The sequence below is a fragment of the Sardina pilchardus genome, chromosome 3 (assembly GCF_963854185.1).
Source record: "Sardina pilchardus chromosome 3, fSarPil1.1, whole genome shotgun sequence".
Lineage (NCBI taxonomy): Eukaryota > Metazoa > Chordata > Actinopteri > Clupeiformes > Clupeidae > Sardina > Sardina pilchardus.
Genome location: NC_084996.1, coordinates 6,742,760 through 6,761,168, shown reverse-complemented (window position 1 = coordinate 6,761,168; position 18,409 = coordinate 6,742,760). Strand labels below are relative to the sequence as shown.

General features: G+C 40.6%; 2 protein-coding genes across 2 annotated transcripts; both read right to left on the bottom strand.

Moving 5' to 3' along the window:
• Positions 1-8,063: 8,063 nt before the first annotated feature.
• On the bottom strand, positions 8,064-12,801 carry LOC134076055 (ciliary microtubule inner protein 4). The gene is made up of 5 exons (XM_062531059.1): positions 12,780-12,801; positions 12,058-12,108; positions 11,700-11,832; positions 8,885-8,995; positions 8,064-8,462 (listed from the first exon to the last, which is right to left on the bottom strand). Exons 2-5 carry the CDS (start codon positions 12,076-12,078, stop codon positions 8,380-8,382), a joined length of 348 nt encoding a protein of 115 aa, XP_062387043.1. The 5' UTR covers positions 12,079-12,108; positions 12,780-12,801; the 3' UTR covers positions 8,064-8,379.
• A 261-nt stretch (positions 12,802-13,062) lies between these two features.
• Positions 13,063-18,320, bottom strand: LOC134076498 (SUMO-conjugating enzyme UBC9-like). Its single transcript, XM_062531582.1, has 7 exons — positions 18,015-18,320; positions 17,752-17,837; positions 17,467-17,550; positions 17,184-17,256; positions 16,107-16,216; positions 14,148-14,227; positions 13,063-13,480 (listed from the first exon to the last, which is right to left on the bottom strand). The coding sequence occupies exons 2-7, from the start codon at positions 17,815-17,817 to the stop codon at positions 13,417-13,419; spliced, it is 477 nt and encodes a 158-aa protein (XP_062387566.1). The 5' UTR covers positions 17,818-17,837; positions 18,015-18,320; the 3' UTR covers positions 13,063-13,416.
• Positions 18,321-18,409: the final 89 nt, after the last annotated feature.

The following is an 18,409-nucleotide window of genomic DNA, read 5'->3' as shown; positions in this document are numbered from 1 at the left end:
GCGTGCCTAGTCAGCATAAAGACCAAACAGCTGTGAACTCTCCCTCACATTGTACATGGTGTTCATTATAACATGTGAGACCGGTTTCACTGTGGATTGACGGCACTCATTTAGCAATGACTGCTGGCTTACACACATACAGTGGCTGGTCATGTGTGGGTGGGTGAAACTCTGAAGAGTTTCGAAAAGGGTGGTGGTGTTGGTGGGGTAGAGGGGGCAACAAGGAGAGACATCTGAGCTATCATTTCACCGAACTTCTTACACACATCTGTAGCATGATGGTGCAACCTTGACGACAGATCAATTGACACAAAGACAATATACACACATACACTCACAGACACAGAGACACTGAGTGACAGCAAGCGCTCATCTTCTTTATGCCAAGAGACTAATGCCGTATGTCACTGACGATTGAACGCAAAACACAACACATTTGACGCAAACTGCCTAAATGAGAAGCCTGTGTTTCCAGTCGGTTTTTTCCAATTAGTCAGACGTGTCTTAGAGCATCACCATCTGAAGCCATGTCTACTCTTGTTAAAGATGTCTGAGATGTCTTGTGGCTGACCTGAGTCAGCTATGATGTACAGGGTATAGACACTCACCCTTCATGCGCAGGTTAGATCAAGCACTGCCCATCGCAACCGTCCAAGGCGTTCAGGTGGTCGCTGTTCGTCTCTCTCCCTCTCTCTCTTTCTTCGTTCTCTCTTTCACTCACTCTATCTTTCTCTTTCTCCCTCTCTCTGTCTCACTGCCCCCTTTCTATCTGACACTCTCCCTCCCTCTCTCTCTCTCGCTCTGTCTCTCTCTCTCTATCTATCTCTCTTTCTCTCTCTACAGTGATGCTCTTCCTTTTCTATTTTAGTCTCCTGTTTGAGCATCACACAGACAGAGACACACACACACACACACACACACACACACACACACACACACACACACAGGTTGTGAGTGACTTCTACTCTGTGGCAACACAGATGCCTGTCAGTCTGCCCCCATTAGTTCAGGTCTGCATAAGCCCTTCGGTCTCCGGAGTGTGTGTGCTTCTTTGACCAGTACTGTGGTGACATCTCTGTGACTTGATCACACCACATGCTCTCATAGGGGGAGGACAGTTGCAGACAGGAAGAAGAAAGACGCATGAAACAAACAAACAAAAAGGTCGCCTCTCACAAAAAAAACACACACACACACACAGACGTATATATATATATATACACACACACACACACACAAACACAAACACACACACACACACACACACACACACACACACACACACACAAACACACACATCAGCTGAGAGCGAAGAGCCATTAGACGCCCCCCGCTGTGTAACAGCAGACCTGAGACAACTAGCAGCATGATTAAAAAAAGAGATACGATGAAGACCACATCCTGTTTCAGTCAAGCCCGAAACATCAGCTTATTCTATCACATGAGGCCCGCCCACTGTACCCAGTGGCTCCAGAAATACTGCTTTCACAATGAGTGCAATATTGGTTGAAATCATCAGATGTGGTTGGCGACAACAATGGCAAAGAAATTGACATGCAAAACCATCACTGTCAGTGCTGCAAATGTGGCAAATACTATGTATTAGTGGTTTGCTGCCTGACAGATCAGATCTATTTAGACATAGAACGCAAAAAAATGCTTTTAGACAGATGTGATGATTGTTGTTTTCCTGTGAAACAGCGCAGCTAGAGGCTATCTCTTGACAAAAGGTGACTGTGCTTGGTAAGAGTAGAGGTAAATGAGTATAAGTTGCAGACTTAAGAAATGGTTCAGATTATGTTTCTCTATTTACACCCTCGTACAAATTAATTGAAACAAAACCAAATTTCTCTAATTAAAAATAATTTCCATAACATGAAAGCCCCCTTGACAGAAAACATTTCCCATTCTTTCCTGGAGAGGAAAGTGATTAATCAATTTATTTCAAATAATTCTGAGTGGTCTGGTCTCATGCCTAGTTTATATCAGGTGCAATTTCAACAAGTATTGCATCAGCCAGTGCTGTCTGACTTTACAACGGTCAGCCATGTGGCCAATCTGAAGGAAACAAAATCCATTTTTCTACACAAACAAAGGAGATCAGAAAGGCACCCTTCCTGATTTACTCCAGAAAAGCAAATAAGCAAAAACAAGTGACTCTCTTATTTGGAATTTAAATGGCACAGGAGTAGATATTTGTTTATCTGACACTTGCAGAAACAGGTAGACAAGCATGAAAAAGCAAATCCCAACAAAGCCAACTGACACAACCGCAAGAATTGGAGCAAAGCCATTCAGTGATGAAAGTCATTTCTTCACCCAGGATGAGGGTACAAAGAAATCACCCACGCACACATAAGAAGATGCTTTGATGATGTTTCCGTTACAGCATCAGCACCTTCCAGACAGTCAAAAGTTTGACTGGTTCACAACAGAAACCTTAAGCCTGGTCCTAGCCATGCGTCAAAGATGGTGAAGAACGTCATCATGATCCAAAAGAACATAATTCTCCAGATTAACCAATGTCACCTTAGTTGAATGGACTGTCCGACTAAGAATAAGCTTACTCACACTGCTTCAAGTCTGGTACAAAAATCATCAGTGACTGTTCAAACTTGGAGGTCTCTATCAAACTTCAAAGCTGTTGAAAAACAGAGGTGGCCATATACTGTTCAGTTTATATCATGTACGAATATATGATTGATCATCATTCATGGAGAGATTTGCGTACAAAGACAGACTGTTGACAATAAATAGGGATATCCTCTAGCCGTAATATTAAAGTATAGGCTTCATGTGGCCACCATCAACCGCCTCTTTGAGTGCTTTTGTAATGACGGTTGCTATGTGCTTCAGCGTGGGTGCTTGCATGCATAATTTTGAAGGTGTGTGGTGTGTGTGTGTGTGTGTGTGTGTGTGTGTTGCGGGGGTGGGGGGGGGGGGTATGTGTCTTTGTTGTGACACAGTATCTCAAAGGTCAGAGGCACTAAGGGGGAGAAAGTGTCTGCAGCTCTGCAAAGCCATTCAAGAGACCCAGAGCTTCAACTACTACATCAGGGTTATACTGTATGTGTCAAAAGGGCGAATGTGTGTGTGTAGGTGTGCAAGTGCGAGTGTGAGTGTGAGGGGCCTGGGTTGTTACACACTTCCAACATCTAGTCCTGTGCCTGCCTTTGGCTGTCAAAAAGGGTCTGGTTTTGGTGATATTGTCATGAGTCCTAATTATAGATAGTGTACTTGGCCAAACTGCTCCTCTTGACCTGTGTTAGAAGCACATACAAGCATATTTCCAGGGATCTTCATGTCGAAGACATCAGTGATGTCATTTATTGGTGTGTAAAATAATTATCATCAATGCATTAACATTTCTGGTTGATAAGTTAGTCCATAATTAAATGTCTGTTTTTTAGAGGGGTGCCAGTCCACGTGCCACTACATGTCATTAACACTAACTAACCACGTTAGTTCAGACCACTGGTGTTTGGAACCTACCTTGGTTCAAACTTACAAAGTACTTTGTTAATCAACGGTTTCAGGAAACAGTCAGAAATAGGATGTTGGCTAGTTGACGGATGCATTGTACCATGTTAATAAAAAGCTAACCTCTGTAGCTGTACGGGAAACGCACCCCTGATGATGTGATAATTAGACCAGCTAATGGGAAGTGGGAAATATAGCCCAACATAACACCGTACCGTAGTGGATCATCTTTGGCTGTTCAGTTAATTATCTGATTCATTTGATTGCTGATTGAAAGTTGCATTGTACTGTGAAAAAAAGTGATTTTCATGTTGAGAATTGAAATGATAATACCATGATCATTCTTTTGCAGTAGATAATTGCAGGCCTATATTTGTTTGGTGACACTTTGCTTGAAGGTTTCTACATAAGAGTGACATGACACTGTCATGACACATAAATCCTAACACTAACTCTAAACCTAACCCAAAACCTAAACCTAATTCTAACTCTAATTTGTCATGACAAAAACTGAAAGACGCTTAATGACTTTATGACTTGTTTATTATGTTTATGACACGTTCATGACAGTGTCATGTCATTCTAACATAGATACCTTCAAGTAAAATGTAACCTTTGGTTCTTTCTTTAATAAGACGTTCCTCTCCCCTATGTGAGGGGAAAATTACCAAAATGGAATTGAACCTTTGATTTGATTCTTGTGTTTCTGTAAGATCGATCGTACACTCCTGAATGGATACTTGAATGGTTAAAGTTTAACCTAGTTCATAACATTTCTTATAATGAATACTTCTATTGCCTTGTGAAATCATTCTTCTGTGAAACTGACCTAGTTCTTCAAGCCCTTCTCTATTTGATACTTCTGTTTGAGTGGTGTGTAGATGGCAAATCGTGACGATGGAAGTGTTCTTAATTTATTCTTAATTAACTCATTGTACTGACCAAGTCATGTGTGTGTGCAGAGAAAGTGTAATGATACAATGATGCAATGATATTATGACACAATGCAAGGTATAAATGTGTGTGTGAGAAACACCTGATTGTATCTTGGGTGCACAGACTTTGTTTATGTGTTGATTGCCTGATGAGACCTCTCAGTGCAGAGATGAACACATAGCTGGAACATTGTGAAAGAAGTGTCAAACTCTTGCTTGATTTCAGTTGCTTAAAGCCCGTATTGCAAGGTTCATTTTCCAGACTTTGGTGTTATTTTGTTTCATGTTTACAAATGTGACTGAGTGCAGTTCTTCTGAAAGCCATGCTCCTTCTGAAATATTCAAGTCATTTCCTGAATAAAGATGCTTTGGATGGCAACATATGTTGCTCCAGAGCCAGGCAATATTTTATAATCATGCTTCACTAGATGTGCAAGCTGCCCATGCCACAAGCACTGATGTACAGTCATGAGTTGTAGCCTGGCTGGTTGTCACCAAACCAAGCTCAATCTTTTGAGATTGAACATTAGTCTGGGAGTCTACGCTGTATTTCTACTGCACAAGAGGCGTGATCAATGGACATCGTTAAAATTACTCTGGAAGCTTGGATAGTCCTTCAACCAATCAGACCAACGATCCAAGTGCACCAGTTTGTTGGTTCCAACTGATTATTTTGCAAGTTCAACATGGATAATAGGTCGACCAGTTTAAACCAGAGTGTCAGAGCCTGCCTAGGCATTCTCTGAGAATGTTAAGGCGGTTTTTTGGTCCACAGCAACCGTTTTTTGTTGTGGTTGCTGACACTTTTATTTCCCTTTCGTTTTGAATGTGAAATTTACGTGGGAAATAAACTGAATTTGAGTATTTGTTGTGCTGTTATCCTTGTGTTCACGAATACAGGATACATGGTACTGTATATTGACATCATGACATTTCTGTCGCACGGGGGGGGGGGGGGGGGGGGGTCGGGGGGGGAGCAATGTGTTAATGTGTTAATGTGTTAATGTGGCAAGTGAATTCATATGAAGCAACATTTATCCACAAACAAGTAGGATATTTTAAGCAAAGTTTATGTAGCTTAATAATGAAGTATAGGAGGCGTAACTATATTATTATATTTACAGGTCTACGCTTGATTCAGATTTCTCTCAGCACAGCTACCAGAAGAGTTATACATTTCAGACAGGTTGCTCACTTCCCAGCTACATAATCAAGCCCAGTTTGGGGCTACGTTGTACAATCAGACACCACAGGAAGAGTGATTCTAATCTAGCTCTAATCTAACCTTGTCTATGGGGTCGTCGTGTCCATTTCTTTTACTGTCCATGGTACTGAAGCGAAGCAAAATTGAGCGGAAGTCTATAGACGGCGGAAGCCAGGCAGCTGATTTTCAAAAAGAATTTCAAATTTTGATTGATCTGACCACAGGGCATTCCTGTTTAGCCTCAGATTAGAGATTAGAGAGGACAGCATAATAATTTATGGCTTTGCATGATTTGTTGCTTGCGTGGTAGAGTTTTAACCTGCAATCTGTGGATGGACCACCAAACTCTCTCACAGACAATGGTAAATACACATTCAAGTTGTCAATTATCCAACTTGGTAGTGAGATGTTCCTCCTTGTGTTTTCTTTAGCATTATATAACTTTTCCAGCTTACTTGGAAATTGTACTTATTTAGAGTGCCATTATAGCTCATCCTATAGTGCATAAACTACCAGCTGGCTCAAGCCACTTGTACAGATACAATGACTTTAAGATGAAAGGATGAATAAGACAGAAAGAGAGAGAGAAAGAGAGAGAGAGAGAGAAAGAAAGAGAGAGAGTGAGTTTCAAGTAGACAAAGTGCAGATAAGTTGGCCTTTGTGTACGTGCGTAGCAGATACAAAGAGGCCTGCTTGTGGCTTTGATCTCTGAAGTTATTTCTGGCTAAGGTTGAGCTCATGACAACATCAGCACTGGTGATGGTTTACACTGTGGTGTGTGGTTATGGAATGAGTTGTCATTGCAAGTCAAGAACACTTTATCATCACAGAGCAAGACACTCATCTCAGTGACACTGTAAAAACTTAAGAAACACTGATGTTAATAAAAGCCTAATTGAAATACTGAGCATATTTTTGTGGGGTAAGCTTGGCACTAAGTGGTAGTAACCATGAAATAACACAACACAGCATGTTGTGAGATGAACAAGTTCTCCATACATTGTTATTCATCATATCTTTCACTTGATGACAACCAGGATATAACTGCAGTGTGCAGTCATTATTGCAAAGAATTCTCATAGCTCGAAAGGGAGAAAAACAGCCATGAGACTTATATGAATGTTTAGAATCATCTGCTTGCTCTAATAATTCATGTTGATATTCATAACAGACAAAACATTCTTCACAACAAACATTTTGGCAAGAAAATGGGAGAAAGGTTAGCTGGAACATTTCTCTCCATTCTAAACTGTCAGTTGCACTTTCATGACCACATCTGAAGAGTTTCCGGATAGGCTACCACAAAGAGTCAAGGGCTAAACCCCCCCCAAATGGTCTTCATCTGTGAGCCCTAAGAGGTGACATTTTGACTCATCGCATTTCTAAAGAAACGTTGCCCTGAGTTCTGTGAGCTCATGCCTCTGATGCTAGATTAGGCTGAGGGGTATTTCACATCTCCCCTCGCTTGTTAGTGCAAAACTCAGCTCAACAGTTTTAACTGATTGTACATTTTCCATTCTTTTGAAAATGCATCAGGGTTGTGAAATATTACTTAAAGGGGGCATGCATGCATTCTTAAGTGCTGCTAAACATTTTGAAGATGTTTTAAGTGAAATAGTGTCATCAGAAATATTGCAAACAGTGACAATTAATTTCTAAATAGTTTCAAAATTATTTCTAAACATTTTGGAAAATACGTTAATTTTTCCTTTGACAGTATGTTTAAGTCTACATAAGAAATTGATATTTTAATGTTCGCCTGTCATATCCTGAATATCCTGAACACACTTTTTTTTTTTTAAGATGGCATGGTACCTTCCCTCTCTCACCCCGATCACTGAAATCATCAAATAGCACAGCTTAGTTTGAATTTACCATTATTTCCGAATGAGGTTGTTAGACTGGTTTTATGTTACCTTTTGATGTGTGGGCACGAGGTCCCAAAACAAAATGTATCAACTATGGTAAGCTGCTTTAATACAGCATAAACTCACACAACTAGTGATACTGTCCTAAGATAGAATGGACATTTATTTTGGTCTGGTTTGTGAAAGGAGTGAAGTGTTGTGAGGTCAGTTTGAGAGTAGAATCTTTGCATGGATGTGGGTGTATATATATTATACTGGTGTGCTCAAAAGCTTATGAACCCATGCTGAAGTTGACTAAAAAGAGGAATAAAAAATTATCTAGTGCCTGAATTAGAAAATGAGGAAAAATCCAACCTTTGAGTACACCTATTTTCGTTGCTGATGAATAATGTATCGTAAATAAATAAATGTTCTTTCTTAAAATACAGGGGGCGTACATATACACACACCTATGTTATATTCCCATTTAAATCTGCCTGCCTCTATAGGAATTTAACATAGGTGTGTGTGTGTATGTATGCCCCCTGTATTTTATTAAGGAAGAACATTTATTAACTTACGATACATTATTCATTCACAAAGAACTTTGGTGTCCTTAAAGGTTGGATCTTTCCTTGTTTTTTCGAAAATTAAGGCATTAAGATCATTTTCCAAAAGATGATTTTCTATTCCTCTTTTTAGTCAACTTTCACACAGGTTCATAAACGTATTAAAGCACAACTGTACACGTGGGTGGCTAGATGTGTTTATGTGGGTGTGTGTGTATATATATATAGGTGTGTAGGTGGAGCGTTGTGTATATCTGTGCAGCGGGATGAGTAGGAAATGCTTGCATGCAGAAAGTGTAAAACGTAACTTCTGCGGTGAGCGAGGCGTGAAAAGCACCAGCAGCTCAGGTGCCACCACCCTTCTTGTCCATCGCCATCAGAGCCTTCTTCAGTCGCTGGTTCACAATGTTTCTCTCTGTCCACCTCACTGATGGGGGGGGGGGGGGGAGGGGGGTAGCCAAAGAGAGAGGCCAAGAAAAAAAGAGATAGAAAGATTAACATGATATGAAGACAGAGGAAACTGAGACACACATACAACAAGTAAATTGTAGTACTGTACGCAAACATCAGCATAAACAAAAAGCACAGACTATTTATAGTCGTGGGGGTAGCGTAGTGGTTAAGGAACTGAACTCGCACGGCATTTGTGGGTTCAATACCCAGCTTCCACTGTTGTGCCCTTGAATAACCCCAAGTTGCTCCGGAAACAGTGGCTCTTGTAATGTAATTGATGTACTGTATGTGAGTCATTACGCTTTGGATGGAAAGCATCCGCTACATGAATAAATGTAATGTAATTGTAAGTGGCATGTATAAAAAGAAGGGTGGAGGAGAGTAATATTATCATACCCATGTCATCAGTCTTTCGGCCATACCACTTCTGGGGGTCAACGGGGGCAGGGGGCAGAGGGTGAGTCACATAGGAGTCCTTCACAAGGGACGACCACTCCGACGGTGCTCCTGCAAAAAATGCAAAAACCCACACGTTGATGGCCTGAGCTCATTTTGCAAGATTTGTGCCAACATCAAAGAGATTGCATGTGCCTGCATGTGCCTTTGAGGACTGTGAATGGGTTTACTACCACCGAGTATGGAACAGTGTACCTTCCATGGTACCCCCCCCCCCCCCCACCCCCACTACATTCAAAGTCAATTTTAGCATTTTATCAATCATTGTATGCACCATAGTGCTATGCAGTATAGTGTTATACACCATTTGAAAGCTTGGACTCTTGGGAATCCATACATGTCTATTTTGTGATCAATTTTTTTATCATTTATTTAATTGCAATCATTGTACATTGGAGGGGAAACCTCTTCACAACCAGATGGAAACCAAAAGAAAAACAAAAACAAACAGCATCCTTGAAAATATGACATTATTGCTTATTCTGATACCTGTTTCCCCTCTCCTCCCCCTTATCCCCCCTCCATCCAGCCCAAGCCCAACCTCCCATCCCTAACTTGATTCGCTCAAGGTGAACAATTATATATATATATATATATTTTGTTTTTAAACACAATGAATAAAAAATATATACAAATCGGTGGACTTTATGACATATGGACTGGAAATAAGTAGGGAGCAAACCCCATCTATTCAGGTCGCTATTCACATTTTTTAAACTTTATTATAGTTGTCAGCAGTTAATACATTGAGGGCGGGATGGATGGACACCCCCAGGTATGTAAAACTACTGACAACTGGGATATTAAAAAGTGGTATCTGTTCATCCGATCCCCCCAGCAACATTAAAGCCGATTTTGTTTTATTTTATTTGATTGGGTCTAGAGCTTTGGACTGCCGTATTGCCTGGGCAACAGGTTCTAGAGACAGAGAGAATAAAAGTGGAGATAGAGGGCAACCCTGACGGGACGATCTTTTAACTGGGAACCTGGCTGAGCAATTGCTACCTGTTATACAACTCCATACATGTCAAATTTTTTTCATGTTCAATCTGTATAGTGCTTTGAATTGTCAGGTTAATCTTACTATGTCTCAATTATTTTATACAAAAATGCCCTCCTCCCCCTCCTTCGCCTTTGGTGCTACCCTGACATCTGGCTGCAGTGTAGCTGCACTACAATAAGTAGATGCAACGTATTGGGTACTGAAATATTCGCAAGAATCCATAGAAGTCTTCATGCTGTTTTATCCAATATTAGTTGTGCAGATATCATATATTCCATCTCATACAAAACCATTGAACCAACAAAGTAAATGCAAAATTAGAGACTGTTGTGAAATTATTACATATTTTGTGTAGTCATTCTATGTCAGAACACCTGACATACAATCCAAATAGTCTACAAGAAACCTCCGTGTTACCTTTCATTTGAGACCAAGATTATGCTTCCACACAAAGGAGTTCATGTGCAGTAAGCATTTGATTGTCAGTATGCATTTTGGATAGCCAAGTCCTATGGGGAGTTTCCATAGGGAATTTTAAAAACACATGAGCATACCTTGGCAAATAATGGTCTACAGCACTCTACAGCAGGTCTATTTCATGCTATATTGATCTACGTTTGCACACAGCTTCATAAGACCTGGTGCTAGGGCTCAGTTGTGTTTCCAGCTCCCTTTATATGACTTACAGGGCTGATATGTGGTCAGTTCAGAGGTGCTTGTTATCAGAAAAAAGCAGAAAAAAATAGATATTCTAGCTTCTATAATGCTGTGCCAGTACATCACACAATTATTCTGATTATTTCCTAAGAAACTACCGGGTCTCAGCTTAGGGTATGAACAGTGCGATTTCGGGGGGAAAGCCTAGAGATGGCCCTATCCAGAAGAATTTAAAGGAGTCTCTTCCTAAATGTAAACGTAAATGTATGTAAATGTAAATGTGGTCCCGAAGGGAAATCCAGGCATTCCAAAGGAGCAGAGCTCCTGCATAGGCTGTCACTTACATCCAGGCATGGCACTACATTAGGGCTATAGCAGGGCTATAGCAGGCTATAGCAGGAATCATGAAGATGAATTTACCACCTTTTACTACTTTTTTTACTACCACCAAAATAAATTTTACTACCAACACGACGCGGCCGCGAACTTACATTTCCCCATTTCGACTACCTAGTGTTACCAACCAATGTTACCAAATATGCTCCGCTCTACAATCTTTGAAAATATGAAAAAGTCGCAAAATTTAAGCAGACCGCCTAAATATGCCTGAAATATGTAGGCTATCATGATCATTTTGCCAACAATGATGTAGAACCATGGATTTTCTCAGTTCATACCATGTTTTGTTTTAACTTAAACCAACATAAAGTTATCATTTTGACTACATAATTTAGTATAGGCCTACTTATACATACATAACATATAGCCTGCCCCCTTACAGTCCTGTACAATATAGTGAACCATAGACCTAGATTGATATTGATGAGGTTGCTTGAAGGTTAGGTTTAGGACTATAGCCTCAGTAATCGGCGTAGCCCCCCCTCAGCTCCCTTCTTAAGGTCGGTGGCGGACATTTATGCATTATTGTGAAAATTGGTTCTTCTCTTAGCACCTTGCAATAAGGTCAAGCCCCCACCCCCCCTAGCCTCGGTAGAGAAAGAGTCCTGCTCACATGCCTGCTCACATCAATGCCAAAATGAATGAATGAATGAATGAATGGATGAATGGATAGATGGATGATGTTGTTGGCGATACCTGGGAAGATGTTGGTGCGCGTGCAGTGGCCCAGGCTGTGGTAGGAGTTGTGGGAGTCTGCGAAGACAGCACTGGTGCCTGCATAGTGAGGAGCCTTCAGAGGAGGCACCTGTGGAGCAACCAACTTTCTCATCTAGCACGCACACACGCACACACACGCACGCACACACACACACAAAAATGCATGTTAGCCTACACCAAATACTAATTGCATAAATGTGTATATAGCCTATTTAATTACCATTTATCAGATCACCAATTAACATGATAAGTTCATTGATTATTTTGGCAAAAAAAAAAATTGCTTTATTCTTTGTATTCTGTCACTCGATCTTCACCACAACCAGTTTGAGCTCACCTTTGACTGTCCTTCATCCATTTCACTTAAATGACTACTCCTTCCTGGGCACTGCTTAAAAACAACAGGGCATAATAGAATGAAGAATAGTTAAATCACAAGACATGGATTAGGCTACAATGACTACACCAAAGGCACAAACACACTAAGCCTATAGTCCATCGAGGTAGGGAGAGCTGATGTTGTGCAGAGGGAACAGTCTTTGCTGATTGAACTGATCTTGTTTGCTTTGGCTCACAATGGCTTTCTCACCCAATATCACAAACCAAGGTATGCTACACCACAGAATTGTTTTAATCAGGCCAGTCCCGTTGTCCTACCGAGGTGCAAATTAATCGAACCAAAACATATCTGGATAGCAAACCAGTACAGCCTAATGTCATGTGAATAACATGTAGGCTAGCATGATGTGAAGCGTCTGGAGTCTAGAGAATGTCACAAATGTAACGCTTACCTTCGTGAGACCACATCAATAATCAAGAAAATCAACGATGACCGACACGCCCTCTGAAGTTAATTAAACTATGTCCGTAAACAGTTCAATGTGCGCATATGTAGGCCTACCACCCGATTAACGGCACTGGAGGACTTAAGGCCTACAGGTGATACAAAATTAACCTCCGCGTTATAGCCTACCTACGTTGATAACGCTTCTCACGCCGTGAAGCCTCTATACTGACACCTAAGCTATGTTGTGTGTAGTTTATAAATGAATGATTTACCTCAGCCGACCCCCTGCTTGGATTTCCTTGCGGATAGGGTTGCTGTGATGTCATAATTAACATGGCCTTTCAGATGTTACGTCAGCCATTTGATCCCCCTGCAAATTCTTCGGTGCAGTAGCAACACTTACCAAACATCATTAAACTTTTATTTCGGAATGTACTCTACTATTAATTACTTTTTGGTAGATGTTGAATGCAGCTGTACACATGTGCTTCTGCGACTATGCTTCCATTTGCAGATATTCAGCCATACATTTCCCCAACAACAGTACAACACAAATATTTGGAATACTTTAATTTTATTTATTTTACATTCAGTTAACAAAAACATCAAGTTGTGAACAAAAGCAAAGAGTTCAAATTTCCTCCACTGTTCATTTTGTTGGTTTGTTTCTTTTTCTTTTTTTTTTCTGTTGTTGGTTGATTTGATTTTGATTTCACCACACATTGTCAAAACATGGCTACCATGACAACACACAACAACATCAACTAATAATAATAATAATAATAATAATAATACAAAAGTTGTCATATTTATATATTTACACGCCCTCCCACCCTTAGAAATGGGTCGGTGTTTAGTGCCTCCTCTCTCCTCAGGCCAGAAACTCCTCAGTGGCTGTTCAGTATCATCTTAAGTGGGAGCAAACTTCTTGGCTTGCGCCCTCACACGCTTCTCATAGTCCATTCTGTTCTGACTGAAAGGCAAGAAGAGTATATACAAAAGATACAAGGTTTTTATACGAAGCTTATTTATCACATACATAGAAATACTAACGTGAAACATGTAGTGAAATTGTTTTTCCTATACGAGTGTGAAGAAAGAAAGATCAAGAAATATTTTTTGATAACTAGCAAGAGAGAGTATATAGTAGCCACGTTTACATGGACATTTCTATTCCGATTAGAAACGGAAAAACAGCTCAATCGGAATAAAAAATCGTCATATAAACACCTCAATCGAAATGAAATTCCTGATCCGATCAGAATTGTAATCTGAATGGAAGAGCTGGTGTAGTCCGTTCCTATTCCGAATGAACACCCATGTATACAATCATTCGGATTGACTACTATATCTTCCCAATGAAAAGTAGCAAACAACAGCTATTCCGATCAAAGATTCTAATGCACTTACAAGCACCTGATCGGAATACAAAGTAGCTCATGTAAACAGACGGCGCAAAACTTTCAATCGGAATAGTTTAATCGGAATGACAAAAAACTGTCCATGTAAAGGTGGCTAGTGTCCACAATCCAAAAATGTTAGACAGATGGGTGTCAGGTACACACATGCACACACGCACACACACACACGCACACTAAACTATTCTCAAAAATTCAACTTCAATAAGCCCTCATACTTACCAGTATATTGTGTAGGCCTCTGCCTGTGCTGGATCTTGGATGTTGGGTTCATTGAGCAGTTCCTGAATGCCTAGCAAGATCTGAAAAGTCAACAAATACTTGTTTAGACTGAGTCTTGACTATGAATGGTAGTGTACATGTGGCACATAGAGTATAATACTGTACTCTTATGAGTTATATAGTAGGCTAAGTGTTTATGTTTAATCTATAGCCTATAAGTAGCCTATGTTGCAGACACTCCCTATTAATATAGCCTAACATTCCAGACACGCGACCACCTAAGTTTAAAGCTGTGGGTTCGAACGGAGTGCATCAGTTTATGATCTGAGACTCCAGTAAAACACTTATTGCTTACCCACGGAACTCTTATTCTTTCAGGTGGGTTCACATATGAATGTGTATCAAAACAATGTAACAGTCTATCTTGTTCGGTATTGAAACTGTCATTTTGTCATTAATAGTAAATATGTTGCGATTGTTTGTTAATGTAGCGATTTGTTAAAACCGGAACATTTACGTTAGATTGCTAATGCTAGCATGCCTGGAACATCGGTAGCCTAATCCCTTTGCCAAAATGAGTGTGAGTGGCCAGGTATTAACACTTGTCTCCACTATTACATAGAGATGTAACAATGGCAACAACAGGGCAGTATAATGAAATGTTATCGCCTACAATTTCTCAACCGTCTTCGATGACGGTAAAGTGTCAACTTGTCCGAGTGAAACAGCTGACTAGCAGCTGAGCGGTTTAGTTTATCGTTGCCATGGCAGCGGGCAGTTCATTGGTCGTTTGCACATAAATAAAGACGATCGTAATGATAGAGATTTAGACGTTGTATTTAGCCTATCATTATTATTATAATGGCACTATACTATATTCTAAGTCATACTGTTATTTATATATTGTCAAGTATTGAATTTGTAATGTATTGAATTTGTCAGTTTATGATCTGAGACTCCAGTAAAACACTTATTGCTTACCCACGGAACTCTTATTCTTTCAGAATATCCACACTCATTAAATATGTCACCTGTGAAGTAAACTAGGCTACTTCATATCTGTAACATACACACCAGCGAGTACTATCGATAGGGAAAAAACTACCTAAATCGGTACTACTGAACTAGAGTAGCTGCAGCTAATGGCCAGGGCTCCCAGTGAGCTACAACGCCAGGTCTGGGGGCATCATCTAAACGTGCCTCTTTGGCTCTTAACAGACTCAAATTGTCATTAAACATTCTGTGCAACATGAACAGGGCCCTTACATGACAAAACGATGCGGTTTCAACTCATTAACAGTGAAGAAACTGTTTGGATTCAAAGTTTGTACCGTCTCATACCTCTGTTTCCATCAGTCGCTTCCAGGAAAGCCCAAAGAGTCAAGCTCATGCCTGAGTCGCGACAAAAACGTTCCCCTCAAAAATAGGCTATTGCACACTGAAATGGTTATGACCATATTAATGACTATGTAACTCCATGGAAACGGTTCAAATGATGCCTGAGCTTGCACATTACTGAAAGCTATCTCTATTCGTGCTTTGAAGTATTTTGGGTTCAGTTATTGCAGGAAGACTTTGAATTTAAATGGTTTCTTCACAATTATGAGTAGAAAATGCATCGTTTTGTCATGCAAGGACCCCATTCATGTTGCACAGACCTTTTAATGACATGTTGAGTTTGTCAAGAGGCTAAAAGTCACTTTAGATGATGCCCCAGACCTACTGTTGTAGCGCACTTGGAGCCGTAATCAAGACTGATGTAAAATACAGCAGGACTTCTCCTTTAAGATAAAACTGTAATGGGGGAACAGGGGCAGCATTAGAGAATGTTTGTATATGTGTGTTTGGAGGCATGCGTGCATGCCTAGGTGTGTGTGTGTGTGTGTGTGTGTGTGTGTATAGGTATCTGTCTTTGTAGATACATTAGTGTGTAGGTTTGGTCCTGTCTGTAGCTCTTGCCTGTTTGATTGTAATGGCTGGCCTCCAGTCCTTCTCCTCCTCCAGGATGGACAGACACACAGTGCCTGAGGGGTACACGTTGGGATGGAAGATTGGTGGCTCAAACTTACCTAACCGTAGGAACACACATAAGAGGTTATCATTATATATCTATTACAATTACACAGGATTACAAAAAGAAATTGAAGCAACTGTATTTGCAAAAATATTTCTAAAATGAAATGACTTTCGGTGAAAATGATTGCCCTACCCTCCATATTCCATATTCACACATAATAAAGTGGACATAAGAACTGATGATATGTTCATTTCTAAAATGTAGTACACTTAACAAGCTGTGCCCTAATTTATATATCAGGCAGAGTGCAAAGTTGTGAAACGAGTATGTGTGACGTGCATGAACTATGTGTCACTGTGATGTGATGAGTGGAAATGTTGAGCTGACCCAGTGACCTTTGAGCTTAGGATCTTGCTACATTTTTACACATGGATTTTGCCAGGTTTCTAAATTGTGATGCGATCTGGGAAAACCCTTCACATGGTGCAATTTTACCAACTTCTGATTCTGGTACCATCCTAGCAACATCCCAGATTTTGGGAGGGTGGTATCCAGGATTTTGTTAGGGGACAGTGTCCAGAATGTTGCCATTGCCAAGATCTTAAATTGGTGAAATGTCACCAGAGGGTTGAAACGGCACAAAAATCAAGGATTTTTGAGTGCAGCATGTGAAGGGTTCTCCTAGATCACTCCACAACTAGCCTTTGTTAGACTTCAGACTTTGCACGTTGCCTGACATTTATATCAGGCAATGTGCTTGACATAAAAATGTGCACCCCAGTGCAACCCAAAACGCTCCATTATTATTATCCATATTATGGTTCTATTAATTACTTTGTGGTAAGGTTTGCTTCGCTAAAGTGTTGACCTTTTATAGTATTTTTTATGGCATTTAAATGGCAACATGATACTATAATATTGACTCTTGTGGTCTCTTGGGCCAAACTCCTACAACACTCCACAATGGCCAGTGACGACACTACAGGGCAGGAGTAACCAATGGCTTGTTATATACTCACATTTGGGTGGTGAAGACGGGTAGTCATCCTTAAAGAGCATGCGAAGCTTGTACAGACCTCCCTCCCACAATGTCTGCAGAAGAACACATACAGGGAACACCACACTGACTGATCTCGAGTAATTCAGTTAGCAAGGAAATACACCAGTCAACCAGAGACTGAGAGGAAAGTTGTTAAATGCACTGCTTAATTCCTCAGAAACATACTCTAGTTCTGCTCATTCTACTCAAAATTAGATTCAAGGCCAAGTTCCTGATCTCCTTTCACCTAGATGTCTACTTACCCCTTTCTTCCCAGGGATGGCACATTCCCAGTTCATCAGATTCATGGTGCCATCAGGGTTCTTGGTTGGCACAGCAACAAATCCCTGAGTGTGTTAAAAGAGGCACAGAAATGCTTTTCATATGTAGTCTGTGAAGTCAAGTACATACTTATACCCACTTACACATGCACTAAAAGGGCCCGTGCTAGTAGGAAATGTATGTAAAAGCTATGTGCAGCCAAAAGATTCAAGGACACATAGGACAACACTCAAAACGCAATGAAAGAACGATGGATTGTTGCTTACAAATGGATGGTCTTTTCTCCAAGCTTTGCGCTCCTGCGACAATCTACTGAGGGCTATGCCAGACATGGCGTGGCATTAACACCGTCCTATGGACAGAAACGGAATTGCATGTGATTACAGATAGCGATCTGACAGTTATTTCACCAGACCTCGCGCCTGTCTAGTTGCCGCGTCAAACTTTTATTTCTTCGGTTTAGAAAAAAGGCTGTATAAAACCAAACAAGGCCAGAAAAGGAAATTTACCAAATGTAGTCGAGGCTTACCCTAGATTTCTGCTGCTTCTATTCAACGTTGCCGTTTACTTAGTTATTCTAGCTAGCTAGCAATAGCAAGCTAGCTAGCTCCAAACACCCGACAGGAGCGAGTAGCTACCTAGTTTATTTGAAAAGACAAACAAGTTGCCTTTGAGGTGTTAAGCAGTAAGTAAATCTTCAGGAGATACTACAAAGAACGTTAAACTTCGTTCGTTGAACTGGAACCGACTTACAGTCGCTTTAAATGTAAACAACTGGTTAGAGGGAAAACACGAATCTGCTGTCAACTACAGGACCCCAATTTGTTTTCACTTTCAGGACCCTCAGGCATTATCACGGATGACCTCCCTCGTACTGCACGTTCCGCCATGGTTAGTGTGTCGTAATGAGCGAAAAACATGGAC

What these genes read in the sequence shown, in the direction of transcription:
- LOC134076498 (XM_062531582.1), bottom strand. Translation starts at nt 17,817, where the DNA reads ATGTCTGGCATAGCCCTCAGTAGATTGTCGCAGGAGCGCAAAGCTTGG. An exon ending in CCATCCCTGGGAAGAAAGGG is followed by an intron (nt 17,257 to 17,466) that starts GTAAGTAGACAT and finishes GTTCTTCTGCAG; the next exon opens with ACATTGTGGGAGGGAGGTCT. An exon ending in CCCGTCTTCACCACCCAAAT is followed by an intron (nt 16,217 to 17,183) that starts GTGAGTATATAA and finishes TCCTACGGTTAG; the next exon opens with GTAAGTTTGAGCCACCAATC.
- LOC134076055 (XM_062531059.1), bottom strand. Translation starts at nt 12,078, where the DNA reads ATGGATGAAGGACAGTCAAAG. An exon ending in TGGATGAAGGACAGTCAAAG is followed by an intron (nt 11,833 to 12,057) that starts GTGAGCTCAAAC and finishes TGTGCGTGCTAG; the next exon opens with ATGAGAAAGTTGGTTGCTCC. An exon ending in GCGCACCAACATCTTCCCAG is followed by an intron (nt 8,996 to 11,699) that starts GTATCGCCAACA and finishes CATTTTTTGCAG; the next exon opens with GAGCACCGTCGGAGTGGTCG.